At 39.1% G+C, this 19,884-nt stretch overlaps 1 protein-coding gene across 12 annotated transcripts in view; it reads right to left on the reverse strand.

The window, feature by feature from the left end:
• The window catches only part of LOC110975139 (uncharacterized), a 77,423-nt gene that overhangs the window by 23,658 nt on the left and 33,881 nt on the right, over window positions 1–19,884 (reverse strand). For 4 of the 12 annotated variants that reach the window (XM_087141488.1, XM_087141486.1, XM_087141510.1 and 1 more), the window contains 6 exons: window positions 18,969–19,010; window positions 18,816–18,857; window positions 17,973–18,014; window positions 16,385–16,453; window positions 14,415–14,497; window positions 13,891–13,949 (listed from right to left, as the gene is read on the reverse strand). In XM_087141488.1, the coding sequence (XP_086997614.1) occupies window positions 13,891–13,949; window positions 14,415–14,497; window positions 16,385–16,453; window positions 17,973–18,014; window positions 18,816–18,857; window positions 18,969–19,010 (337 nt within the window). The remainder of the gene's footprint in view (window positions 1–13,890; window positions 13,950–14,414; window positions 14,498–16,384; window positions 16,454–17,972; window positions 18,015–18,815; window positions 18,858–18,968; window positions 19,011–19,884) is intronic. The other 8 variants (XM_087141496.1, XM_087141504.1, XM_087141500.1 and 5 more) reach the window with 4 other exon arrangements.

Here is a 19,884-nt window from a genome sequence, read left to right on the forward strand (position 1 = left end):
AAGGGGGTAAAAATAGGTTGGCAGTATGTACAGACTTTTAAATGAATGTTCCTGTGAATGGTCAACATTAATGGTCAGTGGATCAACAAAGACACGATATAAGTAACCATGGCAGTGGACACAAGGCCAACTGTATGTATGGGTCGGTCGGATGTTTTGGGTTAAATACCCTGACTGGACCACCATATTCTTATTTTAACCTGTGCTTGTGAAAAATACAACATTGTTATATTAATTTGAGCACACATGTTGAACAACACGTTTAAACCTGCTGTATGATAAGACACTCCAACTGCAACACGGTTGAGCTACAGGCAAATATACACAGGAAAAGGCGGAACCGTATTTATCAGCTGTCAACAAAGCAATGCACGTAAATATTTCCGTGTTCCTTGCTACAACTTCCTGCAGCGCACACTACAAATGCTAGGCAGAAATGCAACAGGAAAAAACTGCAAACATTGGCGGCAAAGACTTTGTCTGAGATTTCATTTAAGAACAAGATGCAGTGCACTAAAATGTATGTACTTAAAAAAAGAGACGATGCAGGCAATTGAGCAATCAAGCATGCATTTCAACTCTCTGCCAATGATTATATGCAGTGCCACAAACTGTGCATTCAGAAACCCTGTACATTAAAACCCACTGTTATTTAAAACATGAATTAATTTAAGGCATGCCTGTCTGTGAGGAAAAGAGATAACGTTGACAGATAGGAAAAAATGGTACAGATTACTACCACAATGAAAGAATGAGGGGTTATTTTTAAGTGCTATAACAGCAGAATGGAAATACAACTACAAGTCCAATCCCAATCCATCAAAAGATCCAGGGGAGGGTGCTTATATGGGGCCTGCCCCCATCAAAAGAGAGAATTTTTGAATTTTGGAAGACCCAAATTACAGCCCCACCTCTCAGAAAGGCCATTAAGGATTACATGAAAAATATTGTACAATATCTGCACCCCCCCCCAAAAAATTTGGTTCTAAATCTCCCCTCGTTCAAAACAGTGTGTCAACAACAAACGCAACCAAACTGTAACATTTTCTCCCAATATAAGTGCTAGATATTGTTCTTGTAAGTATAGGGCTTAAAATTGAAGCTTTACTGTGTTGTATTTATATCAGTGGTTGAAAGTTTGACTCGAGCGGAGGTAATTTTGCCTTTTGCAACTGCGTGCATGCATGGTAGCTAGAAGCACATTTTGTTATGGTATCAACTGATCTCGACGGGGAGACCCGAGACTATGGCATCCGAGACCAAGACCAAGACCGAGACTGGGCGTTTTTGAGATAGAGACCAGCTCTCCCAAGACCAATACTTTGGCAGGGCGAGACTGAGACTGAGACCACAATAAAGTCTCGAGACGGTCTTTAAAAACTGCAGAGGGTGTACAATTGTGCATTCGGCCAAATTCATCCTTTGCATGATGCGATGTTTTGAGTTAACAAATTACCCCACATTTCTGCAGTATCACACTCAGCTTATTGCTGACTGTTAACAACACATTGAATATGTGGGGAAATTCACTGTCTGCGATTGGACTTGAACTTGGTCACAATACACGATAGGCTGAAGACCTATTGTAGCAAATTATCAAACCAGTGGACAGGCCTTCATCATCGGAGTGTTGAAGGATGTGAGGAAAAAAGTATGCCAATGACTCATTGGTGAGTGGGGCAAAGGGCAGACAGTACTGGTGATGTTTGGCTGTGTGGGTCATTCCACGAAGTGCGGGCACAGTTTGTGACAGCGTCCCTTGTTACATCAGTGGAAATAAACATCTTTTTTCCCTGCATGTGGATTCTAAATTGACATTGTTCTAAATCTTGCTAGGGTGGATTGGATGCATGTCATGCATTCAATCCAGAGTGCTCCGTATTTTATCGTAAGCACATTTTCTGGTGCGGGTCCAAATTTGTGGCAGTGGAATCCAGTCACCAGGCTGTCTGGTGGGTCATAATAGGAATACAGACTTTTAGAAATTGAAGTTCAATTCCCGCCAATTCCAACCTCATTTTTTTCTCCAGCAGAAAGAAGTTCCTTAAACAGTTCAGTGCTTGTCTTGCAACAAACACAATGTTCATTTCATTCTTGCAACATGCTAACATGACAAAGCTTTGGAAAGTGAATGATCTCTCTTAAACACAAAGTCAAAGCTACATGTGCACGTACACCCACATGTACATGTACATTGACTTTAATGTTCATATGGGAGGGTGAGTGGCCCTCTGGGTGCATAAAGTGCAATGACCTTAAGTCTACACATTCTCCAATGGGAAGTTTTGCTTGATGCTCTAGATACGACACGTGAACTCATGGTAACCTTTTGCATTACATTATATGGGTCTGAGTAGGAATGCTGGGGCAGGGCACACTGTCAGTGAAGTGACACTGTTTCCCTAGGAGCTGTGAACACAGTAGCAAGCAAACCAAGTGAGGATGGGCGTTATTTGTCAGTAGATTCTGTTTGGCACACACATGCGAGTAAATCGAAGTGCACATACATGTACCTATTTTCGTCTGTTCAAGGCTCCCAATAAAGCCAGCACACAAATATGGCCTCATAAAACCCCCCATGTTCGCCCATCCCTCCAAAGCAAAGAAACGGCGCATGTGAGAGGGGCATATTGCCAGTGTGTGTTTTATTTTGTGCAGTTTTGTTTTTAAATGCAGACATTTTAGAAACAATAATATACTTTCCATGGGGAGGAAAAGGAGTTTTCACAGAAGAAAAATACAGTACCCCAACTCAAAACCTAGTTATGACACTGTTACCTCTGGAAGGATCAAATGGGGTTTCTGTGTCGGTAGCATCACTACTCCCTCCCTCATATTTTGGTATTTTGGTCCAAATTTCTTCACAAGCTCCCTCTGTAAATCACAACTCATTTGGGTTCATTTATGAGTATTCTATGATCAATAACCTGACAATCTGAGGGCAGACAAATGGTGGCTTTTGAAGCTTTGTACAACTGCTGCCTGAAAACAAGAAACAGTCCTAAAGATGGTGGGCCTACTACGTCTCAAAGGAACTTTAAAGGACACAGTGGCACAGTAGTAGCTGTTAGAAGCATGGCGGACACAATATGAGGGTACAAGTTAAAGTGGATAAAGTTGGAGTAAACAGAAAGATTTTATCCAATCCACAGCTCAGATAGGCTAATGTACTGCATTTTACTGGGAAAGACCCAAGCAATACAGTAGTTCATCTGCCAACATGATTGATGTGTTTAAAACTCTTGATTCAATGCCATTACAGTATTGAGTTTATCTGAACTTTAACTAGCTATTTGAAATGACTTGTTTCATGCTGTTGTGTATACAATGTACTCTCATTATTACAAACTCAGCTAAGGCAAAAGTCAAGTTAAAACAAATACTGGTACAGATCTTCAGCCCAAATGAATATTATTACACCGGGGGAAAAAAGCTGTAACAAAGAAATCGCACTGTACCAAATTCCTGTAACACTGAAAAAGTTGTGAATGTTGTACTACAATCATTGTAGGCAACCATTTATAACAACAGTTCACAAATTCTGGATCACTGTCTTTTATCCAGACTAAAATCAGGATTTGTCCTCAGTAGGTGTCCCTCAATCTCTTATTAGTTGAAAGCAGCTGAAAAGAGGATGGCTGTAATGTCTGCAGAAATGTATTCATTCATCTGTGTCACATACACATTGCCGCAGGGAAGTTATTTAGATGAGTGAGGATCTTTTCTTACAGTACGCTTTTCAAATTCTTAACTTAAAAAATTAAGGCCATTTACCCCTCAAAATCCCATAAATCACTGATTACCCTTACCACTGAGGTGAACAAGAAGACTAAAGATGAAGCAATTTTAAAACCTTTAACTAAAAATAAAACAAGCGGAAAAACTATAAAATGCCTGTTCACATCTGTCATGCAACTTGAAGTCTGTCATAGTAGTGAACTTTGCTTCACCTTTATTAGATGTCCATCAAATAAGTATACACACAATTCATGAGCGCTGCATTTGCCTCTTTAAAATACTTTGTAAAGGGAGAACACTTTTGTCAAAAGTAGTCTACTCTCCTTCCAAAACCGCATTGTACACTACATGTACAATTGGTTTAAGTTTTGCTACACCCTCTTGATAGACGTGACAAGTCTCTTATGAGAGTTTGACTGATATGCACAGCTTTAATTGGAGACTTTTTAATGACAATAGTTGTTGTTTATAAGGATTCTTACTGCACATTTTGTGGTACTTGAAGTTCTCAAAGCACTTGGTCCTGGTTATTCACTGAACTTTAAGACATGATTTGTTGGCCTCAATTCTGCAGCTTTGGATGGTCCTTTGGGAAGTCTAATTATGATAGCTGTAGCTTTTGAAACGTTCACTGCTTGAGGAAGTTTTGGCAGAAACTTGCGGTATGTTGTTGCATGCATGTATTTTATGCACTGGTATGACTAAAAATAAAAGATTGGTGGCCCAATCTTTCACCTTGGCATCCACTGATCTGAAATACACAACAAGTAGGCATTTGTTTTCACTGTTAAATGTAGTACACGTAATCCTGCACAAATACATTTCAATGAAAAAGTAGTGATACATCTCTTTTAATCATGAAACATGGAGTACATGCCAAATCTCCCTTTTGTCCAATCAAACTATAATAATTGCTCTGATTACTCAATACAACAAAGTATATTGGCAAAAAGCCAATAAATACAGTTAGCCTCTTAAACAGGAAGTGCTGTTGAAATGTGTTCAGTGCTGGTCAAGCTTAGGTTACATTGATGCCACTTTGAGTACACGTCATCAATTGCTTCTGTTTGTTGAGAAGTGCAGTTTAGTGGTCTTCCATATTGCCAAATCTGGCATCCGTGCTGGAAGCATGCAATGACTTACTCCTCAACTTCTGTAAAATGCTCACTGTTTGGACAAATTACTCAGTGGATTCAGGCTGTTGAAGGACCTTTAATTCTCACATGACCAACTGAAGTGGGCATTGGTAAAGATTATAAAAACTCACCAACCTTATATTTGTGATTTCAAAACCATAAAAAGGACCCTAGAAAATCTGAATTTCCATGGATAACTGTAGCCTTTTAAGTGTCAAAGGGCCAAAAGCAGGTGACAAAAGTGGGTGCAGATTGGATTTTGAGAAAGGCTGAGGAGCACTCACCACGATGCTTTACATTCTTGCCGAGTTGAATGTATAGGTTGCGCCCTAGTTGGTATCATAAAGTGAGGAACTATGGGAAATCTAGACCAGATTGTCAGGACTGTGCATGTCCAGTACATTCTGGGTTGCCTAAATAGCTAGTACAGCTCAGCACGCAAGAGGGGTCTTCACAAACACAAAACAAGAACATGTTGGATGGAGTTACAATAGAGCTAGGGGATCTTTCGCAAATACGGTAGAGGAGCATGTAATGAATCCAACAGTTCTAGGGGGAGGGTGGAGTGAGCTTGTTTTACACCAACAGGAATTAATTTGTGTGGACCTTTAACCAAAATAGACCCATGAGATGCAGTTTAAGTGAGCTTTGTATGGATGCCCAAGGTTGCCCCATCACAAAAAAAAAAAGAAAACATTATGGAGGTAAGGCTATGTGTAGCAAAATCATGCATATATGATCTCGCTATATAATATACACATACGTATCCTGAACATGTCCTCTTTGTGTTGAAGTCACCGTTGTTTTTCTTCTCACCTTAATGTCCTATTTTGAATCTGATAATCTCTCAACAGATGTTCCTTTGTGTCTTGTAATTCCTCTCGTTGAGTGAATTGTCAGATGGATTGCATTGATTATTCATCCAACAACATGCACTTGCAAGACTGTACCACAAAAACAGTGCAATGAAACCATTTGATAGGTTTTAATCAAACATTGAATCCTTGGTACGTGAGGGCACAGTTGCTCTGTTGGTAGGCTGTGGAAACAACAATTTCATTTTAAGTGACAGACAGAATACTCTATTTCACTTGACTTTATAACCCCACTGAGGGAACGTGCCACCTGTCATGAGTCCCAATTAGGTGTGTTAAGGTTAGCGCACAGTATTTGCCTGCAGTTGAGAACCCCCTGGTCTTTCTCTTTTGTTCCTGGACCTACCATATGTTTTGTACTGTCAATCAAGGACATTTATTGTATCAGGGATCCTACTGTACTGTTCAGGATTCCTATGTGAATGCAAAAATTAACTCCCATAGTGTGGACAATAATGTTAACGTAGTCCAACAAATAAAAATATACCAATTGCTTTTCACTGGAATTTTGCATTGATTTCCTTCAATTTGCTTTCTCTTGATTTTGCTATACATAACTTTACCTCCACTAAATCTGTTTTTCTGAAAAAGGGCAACCTTAGGGTCTACACAAAGTTCACATACACTGCATCTCATGGGTCTATTTTGGTCACACAGGGTAATGTATTTAAAAAAAAAGCTCACACCACTTCCTCTAGAAATATTGGATTTGTCGTATGCTCCACTACTGTATGTGTGACAGATGCCATGTTTCCTGTGCAACTCCATTCAACACGTTCTTATTCTGTAATTATGAGGACCCCTCTTCCATGCTGAGCAGTACCAGCTATTGATTGGTCCCAAGCAATATTGGGCACACACAAAGTCCCCACAATCTGGTTTAATTTTCCCCACTTCCTCACTTTGTGATGCCATCCAGGTTTTACCTATACACTGAACAAAGCATCGTGGTGAGTGCTCCTCACCTTTTCTCAAAACCCAATCTCAACCCACTTGCATCACCTGCTTTTGGCCCATCGAACCACAAAGCTGTGGTCATTCATGGAAATTCAGATTTTCTGAGGTCCTTTTTGAGGTTTGAAAATCACAAATACACAAAAGGTGATGTAACTGTTTACAGTAATCTGCGATTCTACGTGGCATATTTTTGAGGTCTTTACTGATGCCCACTTCAGTTGCTCATGTGGGAATTTAATGAACTAATGAGTACATGTAGGCTTGTCAATGACACTTAACTTTATACAGACGTTGAGGGGGAAGTGCATTGCATGCTTTCCACATGTCAGATTTGACAACTACTAAACTGCATTTCTCAACAAACAGAAGCAATTGATGACACACCGGCATGTCCTGCAGGTGACACCAATGTAAACGTACCCTTGACAGGCAATGAACATATCAGTAAATCAACCGCACTTGCTATTCAAGAGGATACCTGTAACTTAACTCATTGGCCCCAGTAAACCTTTTTTATGAAGGGAAGATATTGCATGTATTCCTCCATGTTTCATGACTGAAAAAATGTATCACTATACAAGAAATACGCGTACTAAAATTCAACAGTAAATACACACTAACATTTGTCCCATAATTCAGATCAGTGGACTGCCTAGGGGACAGATTATGAACTGTGCTACCACACTTTTGTTTGCACTCATGCCAACGCATCAAATATGTGCATACAAAAATATAGAGTATGTTTCTTCCAAACTTCATCAAGCAGTGAGTATGTCAAAAGCTACTGTAATTAGACATGCCAAAGGAACAGCCAAAGCTCCAGAATTAAGGCCAACAAATCAATATTTAAGGTTTAAGTAAGGAACATGACCAGGTGGAAAAAATGCACGACAAAAACAACCAGTTAACTTAAATGACTGACAATACAGTTTTGCCTATCAACATTTTTCCCTTAATAATAGGTGCTTATTTTCAAAATCATGGTTGACACTGTACAGTCATTTACGAGCCCTTTATGGAGTACTTCCAGGACAATAAAATATCAGTAAAGAATTCTTATTTCTAAACAAAAATCACTGTCATTCAAAAAGATTTATTACCCCCCCCCAAAATTTGAAACTGCACTACAAACTTATCAAGTCTGTCTAGAGGGTATAACAAAATTCAAACCTATTGTATATGAAGTGTACCATGTGGTTTATGGAGGAAGAGAGGTATACTTTTTATATAATTGTTCTCCTTTGAAAATTTGTGTAAAGACAATTGTAGCACTCATGAATTGTTCTTGTACAGTTGTACATGTTTGGACAAATACAGGTGAAGCAAATTTGATTAGTATTTCAAGTTGCAGAGAAGAAGTGAAGAGGCAACAGCATTTCTGTTTCTTACCTTTCAGTGAGGCAATATTCAAGTCTAAGGATTCTTGTGTTTGACCTGAACCAGAAATGCCCTTTACCATAAAGTGCATGACAGAGATGCTGTTTTTTTTATGAGCTTAATAATGGCCAAGCTTCTGGTGAAGAGAGAACTTTAGGGTAAAGCAAAGTGGCTCCAGTAGTTGTAGTTTCTGGCTACAATGACACGACTGTTTTAACTTGAAGGGCAGAAACATGCATGAGTACAAACCCAGACAATGCCATAAGAGGGTATATTAAATATGAAGATGAAAATCGCTTAGGGTAATTGTCAGAAGTAGGAATTTCATTGCCTTCAAAGCTACTTACAGCAGTGACAATGCTGTCAACTCTCATTGTTACAAGATGGGATCAATTAATATTTCAAAGAAATAATCGCAGAGAGGTTTAATTAAGCAACCCTTTAATACTATCAATTGTAATGACTTTTCCCATTTTAGACTGTCTTTGGTTTAAGGTTAGGAGATTGTTTCATTCTTAGTCTTTATTTTTCACCTTCTGTACAGGGAAGGAGATTCAATAATTTATGGGGTTTGGGTGTAAATGGCCTTGTTTTTTCAAGTTAAGAACTTGAAAGAGATCATTGTAAAAATTCATTGCTAACCTTACACGATTTCCCTCTGGCAACGTGCATGTGGTATGGATGAATGAACACGTCACTGCTGGTACAACATTGATCCTCTCTTCAATCATTTCTTCAAAAGAAAAAATTCACCCCAGCTCATAACAATGAGAGTCAACTGGTATATGCAGCTTTGATGACTGGTCACAGTTGCCAACAGCGCTGGAAGATCAGCAACCATACACAATCCAACAATAAAGAACTTCACAATAAATTCTATTGGCAGGATGAAATAGCTGATCTGAGACGGAGAGACACCTGTTGAGGATAAACTTTGCTTTCAAGTACTAAAGGTCTGGATAAAAAGCTGTGATCCAGAATTTTAAAAGTTGTCATTATAAACGGCTGCTAAAATTTTTATTGTAATAGGATTTCAATGCAGTGCAATATCTTTGTAATGAGTAGGTACATTTTCTTTGGGACCCAAAACCTGTGTTAGTTACAACTCGAAATTTGTCCGCCGAATTTGTAGTAACTTAAAGAGAGTCAACAACAATATGAAACGAGTCATTTCAAATAGCAAATTAAAAGTTCAGATGAACTCAATGCTATGCTGTCATTGAATCGAGTTTTTTTCAAAAACTTCAATCATGTTGGCAGATGAAGTGATCTAATGAGTTGTAGCATGTGAACTAATGAACCGCCTGGGTTTTTCCAGTTGCAACTGATGGGACTTAGTCATGAAGCAGTGGGTACCTTTTAGGCAGCAATTGTACAATGCTACACCAGCCTTTCTCCATGATCCATCTGCCCTCAAAATTTCTACAGCATGTTATTGATTATAGAACACAGTGTACGTAAATTGGACCCCATTCGCAGAGGGAACTACATATGTTGATGTGGTGAAGAAATTTGAATACAATTATGATGGACCAAGTGCAGTGGGGGGCAGTGATGATTCCCACACAGACACCGTTTTAATCCATCCGGAAGTAACAGTGGCATCACCAGATTTTGAGTGGGGGAGAGTCCTTTTTTATGCATAAACGAATCCCCTCCCCCATCAAAAGTGGAGCATCATTTCTAAAATGTTGGCCTTTTGAAATAGAAACAAACAAAACAAATAAAATGAAAGAAAACAAAATGCATATGGCCAGCATATCCTCCTCCCATACATTTGGGTTTTTTGGGGGGGAGGGGGGGTGAAAACATAGGTACCGGTACATGTACATGTATGTGCATCCCAATGCAGTACGTGCCAATCAGGCTCTACTGACAAAAAATAAGCCATCCTCAATTAGTTTGATTTCAACTTTGTTCACAGCTTCTGCAAGGACAGTTCCACTGCACTGCCAGTGTGTCCAGACCCAGCATTCTACACTCGGACTTAATCTAACGCAGAAAGTTATCTGGAGTGCTGATCTTGTATTAAGAGCATCAAGAAAAATCCCAATCAAATAGCAGAGTGTGTTGACACTACGATCATTGCACTTGTGACTTTAATGCACCTGGAAGGCAAGGTGGGAAAATCCATGGCCAATTGCAGGTCTTAGCCTTGGAGCCTACTAAATTACTGTACATGCACTCTCCCACATAAACAACAAATGTTTTCAATGTAGCTGTATGTATATGTATGTATATCATATGGGATTTCAAGCTATTCATGGTGACAGACGACTAAGATGGAAAGCTTGCGGTAAACACCATGCAATATCTCTTTTTGAGTCTGTGTGGTTCTGATAAGAACCGGAGAGGCTCAACGTTTCGGACAGTGTGCTCTGTCCGTCGTCAGGAGACTGGCCAAAACGTTGAGCCTCTCCGGTTCTTATCAGAACCACACAGACTCAAAAAGAGATATTGCATGGTGTTTACCGCAAGCTTTCCATCTTAGTATGTATATCATAATATGATCAATTTAAATGTATAGAAGATTCTCCACTACATGTATAGAAGATTCTCCACTAAATGTATAGAAAATTCTCCACTAAGCAATCTCCCTTCCAATTCATTCAGTATGTGTGTGTGCGCCCCTTAGTTGTGCATTTTTTCCTTTAGGTCCTACATATAGAGCCAAACTTATAGTTGACAAAAAAATGCAAACTAGCATACTACATACATGTGTACAAGAAAATTGTAGGTCCTGATTTTATTTGTCCCTAAGGTGCTAACCAAAGTTTAAGGTGATAACTCATCTGCTCCCTGACATGCCAGAGAATTTTGTTTATATCTGGCTCTGATGGTAGGGTGTTTAACATTACTCTGAATGAACGGTACAATGTAGACGGGGTTGCAAAAGGGTTGACAGTGTGCCAAAACTGTAAGAAAGTTAAGGGTTGAAGGTTATTGGCATAGTAGTTCTTACTGAAAAAAATACCCAGCCAACTTTTTAAATACAGCCAAGTATCACCAGTACTGTCTTGAGAGTCATTCACTACTCGAGAGTCACTGGCATTTTTGTACTTTGTACACCGTTTTTCTCACTGTGACCTTACAATTGCCACAACTAAATGGCCTCACCGCTTATATTTGCTATAAAAGGCTGTATACAGCCTACTGACCATGTTCAAGCTCAACAGATGGTCATCTTCCCAAACATTCGACATGTGACAGCAACAGCGAGGGAATGGTTTCAATAGTGGGGGGGGGCACAAAGTTCATGTGGGTTGAGTCTATTTACACTGATTGACATCATGAAAATTGTACATTCACTAACAGATTATTTTGGGTCAAATCCTTAACATTGCCCAATTGAGGCAGCAGTCAGGGGCCCTTCACCACTTGTTTAAAAGGTGGATTTATCCTCGACAGTTCCTGTTTACAAAACTTGTGCAAATGTTGACACATTGGCCATAATTTCATATCAAGTGGGCCATAAACCCCCTACATGCATACCAAGTGAAATTTCATTAACTCCCTTCTCAATAGGAAGAAATGGTAGACCAAGTGACGAGGTTGTGACCCATTACAGTTGATACTAATAAGTAGAGTGAATTATGAAAGGCAGTTTGCCGGAGAGGTTTTAGGGAGTCATATGCATACATTATGCTCTATTCCATGTCATGCTCTCCTAACACAAAGGTAATCATCGCCACTCATGCATGTAGACTAGTATTGGAATTGGCCAGCAGACACAGGCTCCAGACAAGTCAGTTTTGTCATGACTGGACCACCTTTACTGGTTTATGACTATTTTGAAAGATCAACATGACACTGAATAAAGAACTGTGCTAAAAATGTCGCTTTTTTCAATTTAAACAGTGATACTTTACACTTGTTGACCAATAACATTTGTTTTTATTATTTATACTCTCGATGGATTTTTTAATCTGAAAGCACTAATTATCAAGAGAAAATGTTTTCATTAACTATTTCCTTTTCCTTTTCGTATAATTTTTCTCCATTTAATTTCACTTTCTGTTCACAAAGTTTGTTCGTCTTGCGAACCAATAAAACATAAAAACAAGGTATGACTGGAACCTAACACTTTCATTCTCAATGGTATGGTACTCACAATAATACATAAGAAATGCGGCCATATTAAAATACATTTGCAGTCCCAAGAGTTGTTAAAACTTCATGTTGCACATAACATACACGTGCAAATACTAGGAGTTTTAAAAGAATTGTAAGTGTTATCCGAATACTGTAGACTTGGGTAGCACAAAATGTTGAATGAGGTTTTTTAGTGGGAACAACAACTGGCACGGTGACAGTGTGAGGTTGGCTGGTAGAGGCATGGACCTACAGCAGAGCTGTAGCTGTGGAGCCCCTCACTTTTCAGCCAGGGGAATTGGTTGCCTTTGGGCGCAGAGGTATTAAGGGTTTCCCATGGAGACGGTTGTGTGTTGGAGTGTGGCAGGAAATAAAGGGGTGCGTACCGTTAAGTCCGACGCCTCAAAAGTCCGAATTTTTGGGCTTAGGAGGCGTCGGATTTATGAGTTCCTCGTGTGCCTGGCAGAAGGGCATAAGCGCTTACGCCCTTTTGGCGGGAAGCATGATCACTGCAAAAAACTTTTCGCGGCAAGAGGACGGAAGTATGCAACTGTTGTATTTTAATGAAATATGAAGATTTCCTGGCAAAAAGTAAAAAAAAAAAAAAGCCCAAGTCCTTTAATAAATTGTTTAAAGGTTGCATTTTGTACAGCCTAGGTTGATTTTGTAGTAAATTTTATCTGTTTTTACTAAATAAAGAGAGTGTATTTCTTACGCCTTTTTGCCAGGAAAATTTTTTCTGCTGTGATCATGCTTCCCGGCGATAGGGCGTAAGTGCGCTTACACCCTTCTGCAGGCTACACCCTTCTGCCGGGCACCCAGACCAGTTGACCAAGATAAAGTGCACTTAGAATAAACGACCAAGCACACCTGAAACCTAGAGAGACTGCCTGAGAGTCCTTTGCTGGCATGTGGAATAAACTGTGGTTGGTCTCTGTACAAATTGCACTAAGGTATGCTTACAAAACTTAAATCAAAAGATTGACAGTACAGTGGAGCAACCATGCATTTGCCTTTATTGGGCCATTTTCAATTTCACAGCTGACACCCCTCATTCAGTCATCTTCCCTTTTGGCGACAAGGTTTGTGAAAGAGCATTTTGTGGTATTCAGGTAACCCACAAAACCCATTAACCCCCCCCATTCAAGGTTATCTGTCAGCATTTACAAAAGTCTATGAGCAGAGAGGCAGAGACTTTATTAGACAGTTTTAGGCTTTACACAAGTATTGATATGCAGTACCATCTAACAACTCCACAAAGTTAACATGTGCTTTTTTTGACAAAAGGCTTAATGACTGACAAGACAACACAAAGTTTTTTGTTTAGGCAAACTAACAAAGAGCTGAGCGCAGCTGCAACACTAAAGCTTTTTCTGTTATACACGTGAGATGACACCAGTTTCACCTGTGAGTGTGTTAATTTCTAAATCATATCAAGAAAAAAAAACCTTTGTCTGACAATAGTACGATTGAAAACATGGGCTAACTGAGGTAGAGGTAGAAAAAGATTGTACTGTGCATCTTTAAAGCATTCCCGCAAGCACGAGCGACCCTATTTTAAATTAGTAGTCGTATTTCGTGCTTTTCTGTACGGACAACAAGCATGCATTACATTTTTCCCGAGATTTATCAAATTCACATTGACCAAAAAAAACTACACCTTTCAGCACAAATTACGCACAAAATGCTCATTCAAAGTTGGAAATGTTCCCTACCGTAGACAGCCCCAAACCACATGGTCCTGCTTCTCAGCTCTCTCTCAATGTCAGAAACCCTGAGACAACATGTGTTCAAGTGCATGATTAGTGTGCTGAGGACGGTAGTGATGATGGTAAGTGTCAGTGTCCTGGTAAAGTCCTTCTCCACGTCCAATAAATAATTATTGAAATACAAGGTGATAGAGCAGGAATCAGACTTGGCAACAAAACAAAAAAAGAGGAGATGCATGTTCTGCATAAATACTTTTGATTATGGAACTGAAACAAGTTCCATTGCGAAATTATGCCAGAAAGGTCCTCAAACTGATAATTCCAAGTTTACTCACAGATACATGTATCTGAGTATTTCTTGCATACCTATGTAATCTCCATCTTTAAAGATATTTCAGTCAGATTCCCACTTCCCTCATGTATTTCATTTTTTGGGGGGGGAGGACTACCTACAGGGCTAGTATGGTGAGAAGTGTGGGTTACTGGGTGCCAGAAAGAACCAGTGATGAACTTTTGTCAAAATTCCTTACTTGTACTCAATACTGTGGGTGGGCCTGAAGTTGTATCCAAACACAGGTGTGACCTTTTGTTCTTTTGAGTTGTCTATGAGGTTCTGCTGGCAAAGGACACACCAAAAATAAACAGGAGTGCTACATGTACTTCGTAGCAGCTTCCATAAGAGCAGAGCTGTTTTCACATCCATTGCCATGTAAAAACTGCTCTTTACAAGGCCTTGACTGAAATCAATACATTATCCATTAAAATCTTGTTTGATGGAAACCTACAAGGGCAAGCTATTAATTTTTTATTATTACAGGATTACAATTCTAACCCAAACCGCTTGAATGATGTGATACATTTACCCTGAAGTATCCTCTTTTCAGTCCTACTACACCACAGGAGAGGCCTATTATGTACGTTTCTGTCAACAAACAGAATGACAGTTGCGCCACAGTAGGTGCCTTTATCCAGCCCTCCATGTGATTGTAACTTAAGCACAAAACATCCCACTATGAGAGTAGTTGACAGCATGACCTACAAATATTTGCACTCCCCTAAGCAATTCAGCTCTGGATATAACACTGGGTTACCACCAAATACAAATCCATCAATGCTTTCCTGTCAGTGTTGTTCAAAAATTTGATGACGGAAAAGATTTAAGAAATTTTAGGCCTTGTCCATATTTTGTCAGGGCTTTATTGATTGGGTCTTGTGACAGGAACCTTTTGTTGAAAAGGTTAACAATTACCAGTACTCTGTAGTCTGAGAAAGACCAGCCAGAATTCAATATCAATCATTTTATGAAATATTTCAAACCTCTCCTTATTAGAATTAGAATACAGCTCCATCAAAAAGCACTCAAGTGGATAAGTTGAACATTGTTGGATGAATTCAGCAAACGGGTGTCCCACCTCTATTTATGTATGTACACACCAAAGAACTAATCAGGGAAAATGGTGCCACCTAGTCAAACATTCAGGACTTTTGATCAATTGGCAATTTGTGGTGAAGTTTTCCTTTACACACAAAGGGAAACAGGCCACATAATAAAGTACTTCTAGTGCATACCTCAACAGACATATCCAAAGAAATTCCATGCATGTATGTAAAATGTTTTGGTACAGAGTCTATTCCAAACCAATTGGTGGGTAAACAGGAATCTAAGACGCTCTTGTATTTTCAACAACAATAAAAAGACACAGCTTTTGATCATATCACTTGTTAATAATACAGGTGTTCTCCAAACTCCGGGTTTTTCCCAGCTCCGGATCGCTTGAAAAGAAAAGTTAGGCCTGCCTTGTTTGTACTTATTGTTGTCTGACACATTTTCAGATGAGTTCAGTTTTGTAAGGTGGAATGGAATTTTTTTTACAAATTTTTACAAATCATACACATTTTCATATTCAGAAAATTTATTCAAAAAATGTCCAGAAAAATTCTTATAAAGGAATATTGGACAGATTTCTGACTCTTTCACTTCGACATATTCAGGCAGTTTATCAAACTTAAATCAATCCCAGGAGCCAAAAAATCAGCAAAGAAATTAACAGGGACAATCCTCACTACGTGTGAATCAACAATCATATAAACTCTTGCACTAAGAAATTATTTTTTGAGTGTCCTTTTTATAAATTTGCCGAAATTGACATATATTTGTCCATGTTTTGGATTGTGCATGCAAATGCATGCACATACATACACGTCCATGGCAAACGCAAAGATACATGCACATCAGATACTGCATGCTGCATAATGGACTGGTTAAAACTGATCCAGAACAAGGAAAAATGTTATTACTTTTATCAATCCCGCAAGTCCGAACTAAAAGTTGAAATCATGAAAATAAGTTTGTTCTGTCTCCTGCACACAAGGTGGAATACTGTTCACATCGTTTTCACAGGAGTTTGAGGATTATCTCAGCTGCATTCAGACTGAATCATTTTTGCAATCTGGAACAGGGAAACTTGGCTGTAATTCTGATACCATACTGTAAACTGACCTGAAAATCACATCCAAACATCTTGTACAGGCAGCTGATGATGGGTTCATTGCTTCCCTTCCCTTCCTCCTGCAACAAACAACACATGATCAGAAAGTCTAAGTCACTGATCTCCATGTAAAAAACCCAGATAGGCCTTTGGCAAGCGGAAGTCATTCTAGCAGTACCACTCCAGGGTCCAGTCCACTAATTCAAGCCCCATTGAAAACAGTGTAAAATCAGCACCGTTCAGGGCCCAATAGCATGCACGCCAACATCCCTGAGATTTCTGAAACACAAATGAAATTCTTGTCTGGTCACTTATCTTTCAATTTCTTTTCAATTTTTTGTGGGTTAACCAATTACATTTTTAATTATTCCCACAAAACAAAATCACCCCCCAAAAAGTGATTTTTCCGAAGTCTGATTGCAGCCATTTTTCAAGTGGCAACCCTCAACTTTCTCGGGCACTTAGGACCATTTTTCAACCGTAGTTTTCAGCCCTTCTGCCCTCATATGAAAGCTCAAAGACCCAGGGAGTTGATCCTGGCGACGATTTACACAATCTCACCATTTTGGGGGCCAAACAATCTCTTTTTTCAAAAGATACTGTGGGGGCACTTTTAATGCTAATGAGCTGGTCAGAAATTCTCACTTGAATTAGTGGTCTGCACCCTCCATGGACCATACATGTACATGTACATTGTAAAGAGTTCTTGAATGATGGAAGAGATTAGACTGGTACCCTCTGCACATTCTGGTGGAGGGATTGGGATCCAACATGTACATGTATATGTACCTTAACTCATTTGTGCAGCTCTGATGCAACTGGCAATGAGGTATCCAGAGTTAGTTTCTTTCACAAGATCAATTGTGCCAAGCATTGTTGGACGACTCTAAAAAATGTCATTGCTGGCATGTGGTTATACTCTCAGCAAAAACCATTCGCCTTCAACAACATGGAGGTTTCCCAAGGTTTGCAGTATGTGCAGCTTTCAAGGGCACTCAGAATTCAAGCGAGAATGGACAAGTGTTAGTAGAAAAGGTGTCAAGTTCTTTAACCCTCCCTCTCAAGAATTCTATACAGAAGAAGCCAGATCTGTGCAGGGATTTGATTGTCAATAAAGGAAGGTACAAAAGGTGGAGAGGTGGCATGAAACCCGCCTTAGCAGCTTAACACCTGAACAAATAGTTCAAATTTCAAGATACAGCCCAATTCAAAATCCTCCTGGGGCCTCCCAAGACAGGATGTAAAATTAACAATACACCCTTTTTTATTTTTAGAGTAAAGAAAAACACTAACTGCTTGCTGACAACAGTCCAGAGATATACAAATAAAAAAACAAATACCTGACACTTGATCCTTGCTGGCCCTTTCTCTTCTCTTATGTTATTTCCTAGGAACCACAGTTTCAGGATTTCAAACATATTTACATATTTTGAATCAAAATTTAAAGTCCACAGAAGGTGTGTGTGAGATTGCTTACTGAATAACTCATAAACTGAATCAAATGACACTACAAGGTTTTAAATCTTCAACTTTAAATTATACTTCCAAATTCTAATGAATATACTTTTAAAGGTTTAACTGACAGCACTAATAACTAACCTGGGCTGGATCCTCAGGTGGGTCATGTTCATCTGCATGCATCTGCAGCAAGAAAAAAAAAATATCTCCATGTACATTTTACAACACCAGCATAAAATTCTCAGGCCTGTTGAAGAATGGAAGGCCCAATTTCTGCAATCACACATTCAAAAGGCAGATGTAAGGCTATCCACTCAGTACAGGAACAGGATGCACATGTATGACATGCCTAGACAGAAATGGACCCTTACTAAGTCAGGAAATATCCCTACTTGCGAAGGGTTTTGCATACTTGGTGTAGGACGCACTACGCAAGCAATTGTTGTCTTTGCACATGCACAAGCAAAGTAAAACCTCAACCAGCCTACCGGTCTCTTTGCTGATGAATGTGTGGTTCAACTAGCAATGAGGTATCCAGTTTGTTTCACAAGGAGATCACTTATGCTAAGCATTGTTGAAAGACTTTATAAAAATGTCATTGCTGGCATGTGCTCATACTCCTAGTGAATACTGCCCATATACACGTATACCTATGTCCATGTACATGAAAGGGACAAGGTGCTGGCAACAGTGCTAAGGCCCAATACAAATAAAAAGACAAATGCCTGACACTTGATCTTTGCTGGCCCTTTCTCTTCTCTTATGTTATTTCCTAGGAACCACAGTTTCAGGATTTCAAACATATTTACATATTTTGAATCAAAATTTAAAGTCCACAGAAAGTACGTGTGAGATTACTTACTGAATAACTCACAAACTGAATCAAATGACACTACATGGTTTTAACTCTTCAACTTTAAATTATACTTCCAAATTCTAACGAATACACTTTTAAAGGTTTCACTGAGAGCACTAATAACTAACCTGGGCTGGATCCTCAGGTGGGTCATGTTCATCTACATGCATCTGCAGCAAGAAAAGAATATCTCTGAGCACAAAATCTTCAACTTTTACTTCTACTTCCAATCAAATTGTAATATACTTGTAAAGGCTTAACTTATGGCACTAATAACTAACCTGAGTTGGGCAGTGATCCTCAGGTGGGCCACGTTCATCTATCTGCAACAAACGGAAAAAAAAATCTCCATGTTCACCGTACACAACGACGACATGAATATCTCTAGCATTCAAAAGAATGGAAAGCCCAATTTCTGCAGTCACACATTGAAAAGGCAGAGGTCTGGCTGTCCACTCCGTACAGGAACAATTTTGACATGCTAAAAGACACAATTGGCACCTGTAGTTAGGAAACATCACTACTTGCAAGGGTTTATGCATGCTTAGGAGTGTAGGATGCACTGTGCATTGTACATGCAATAAGTCTTTGCACATGCACAAGCCAAGTAAAAATTCTCAATCAATAAGCCTACTGGCCTCTTTGCTGATGAATATTTCCATCTCTGAAAGATAAAATTATGGACAAAACTTCAACAAAAACAGCCATATTTTTATTCACAGTGGGTCTACCGAGGATTACTCTCCACCAAATCTCTTATCATTTGGAGGTATATGTACATGTACTTTTAAGGATATTTTGGTTGAGCTCAATGAATTGCCTTAAAAATTCATTCAAGGTTCTGCCCATGAAAATATACATGTACCTTTTGCAAACATTCCGTATACAGTCCATAAACAACAGTGCCAAGTACAAATTATTGTTGGCTTTCAATGAAAGCACACGTATATTTTCATATCAGTAGGAAAAAATTCATGAGCATTATTGAAACAGATTTCAAGAGCTGTAATTTAATCCTGTGATACACCTGATGATATTCAATGAATTAGCCAACAGATAGAGCACATATGCATAGCACATGGTAACCATGAAAACTGCACAGCTGTTCATGTATTGTACATGTTCTGACGCACTTAATTAACATCAGCATAAAAAAATCAGCATCACTCCATTAAAAATTGACACTACCGACACTAT

This window comes from Acanthaster planci, linkage group LG01, assembly GCF_054643075.1.
Source record: "Acanthaster planci isolate LZ-2023a linkage group LG01, COTS_SCS, whole genome shotgun sequence".
In the NCBI taxonomy this organism is placed as follows: Eukaryota; Metazoa; Echinodermata; class Asteroidea; order Valvatida; family Acanthasteridae; genus Acanthaster; species Acanthaster planci.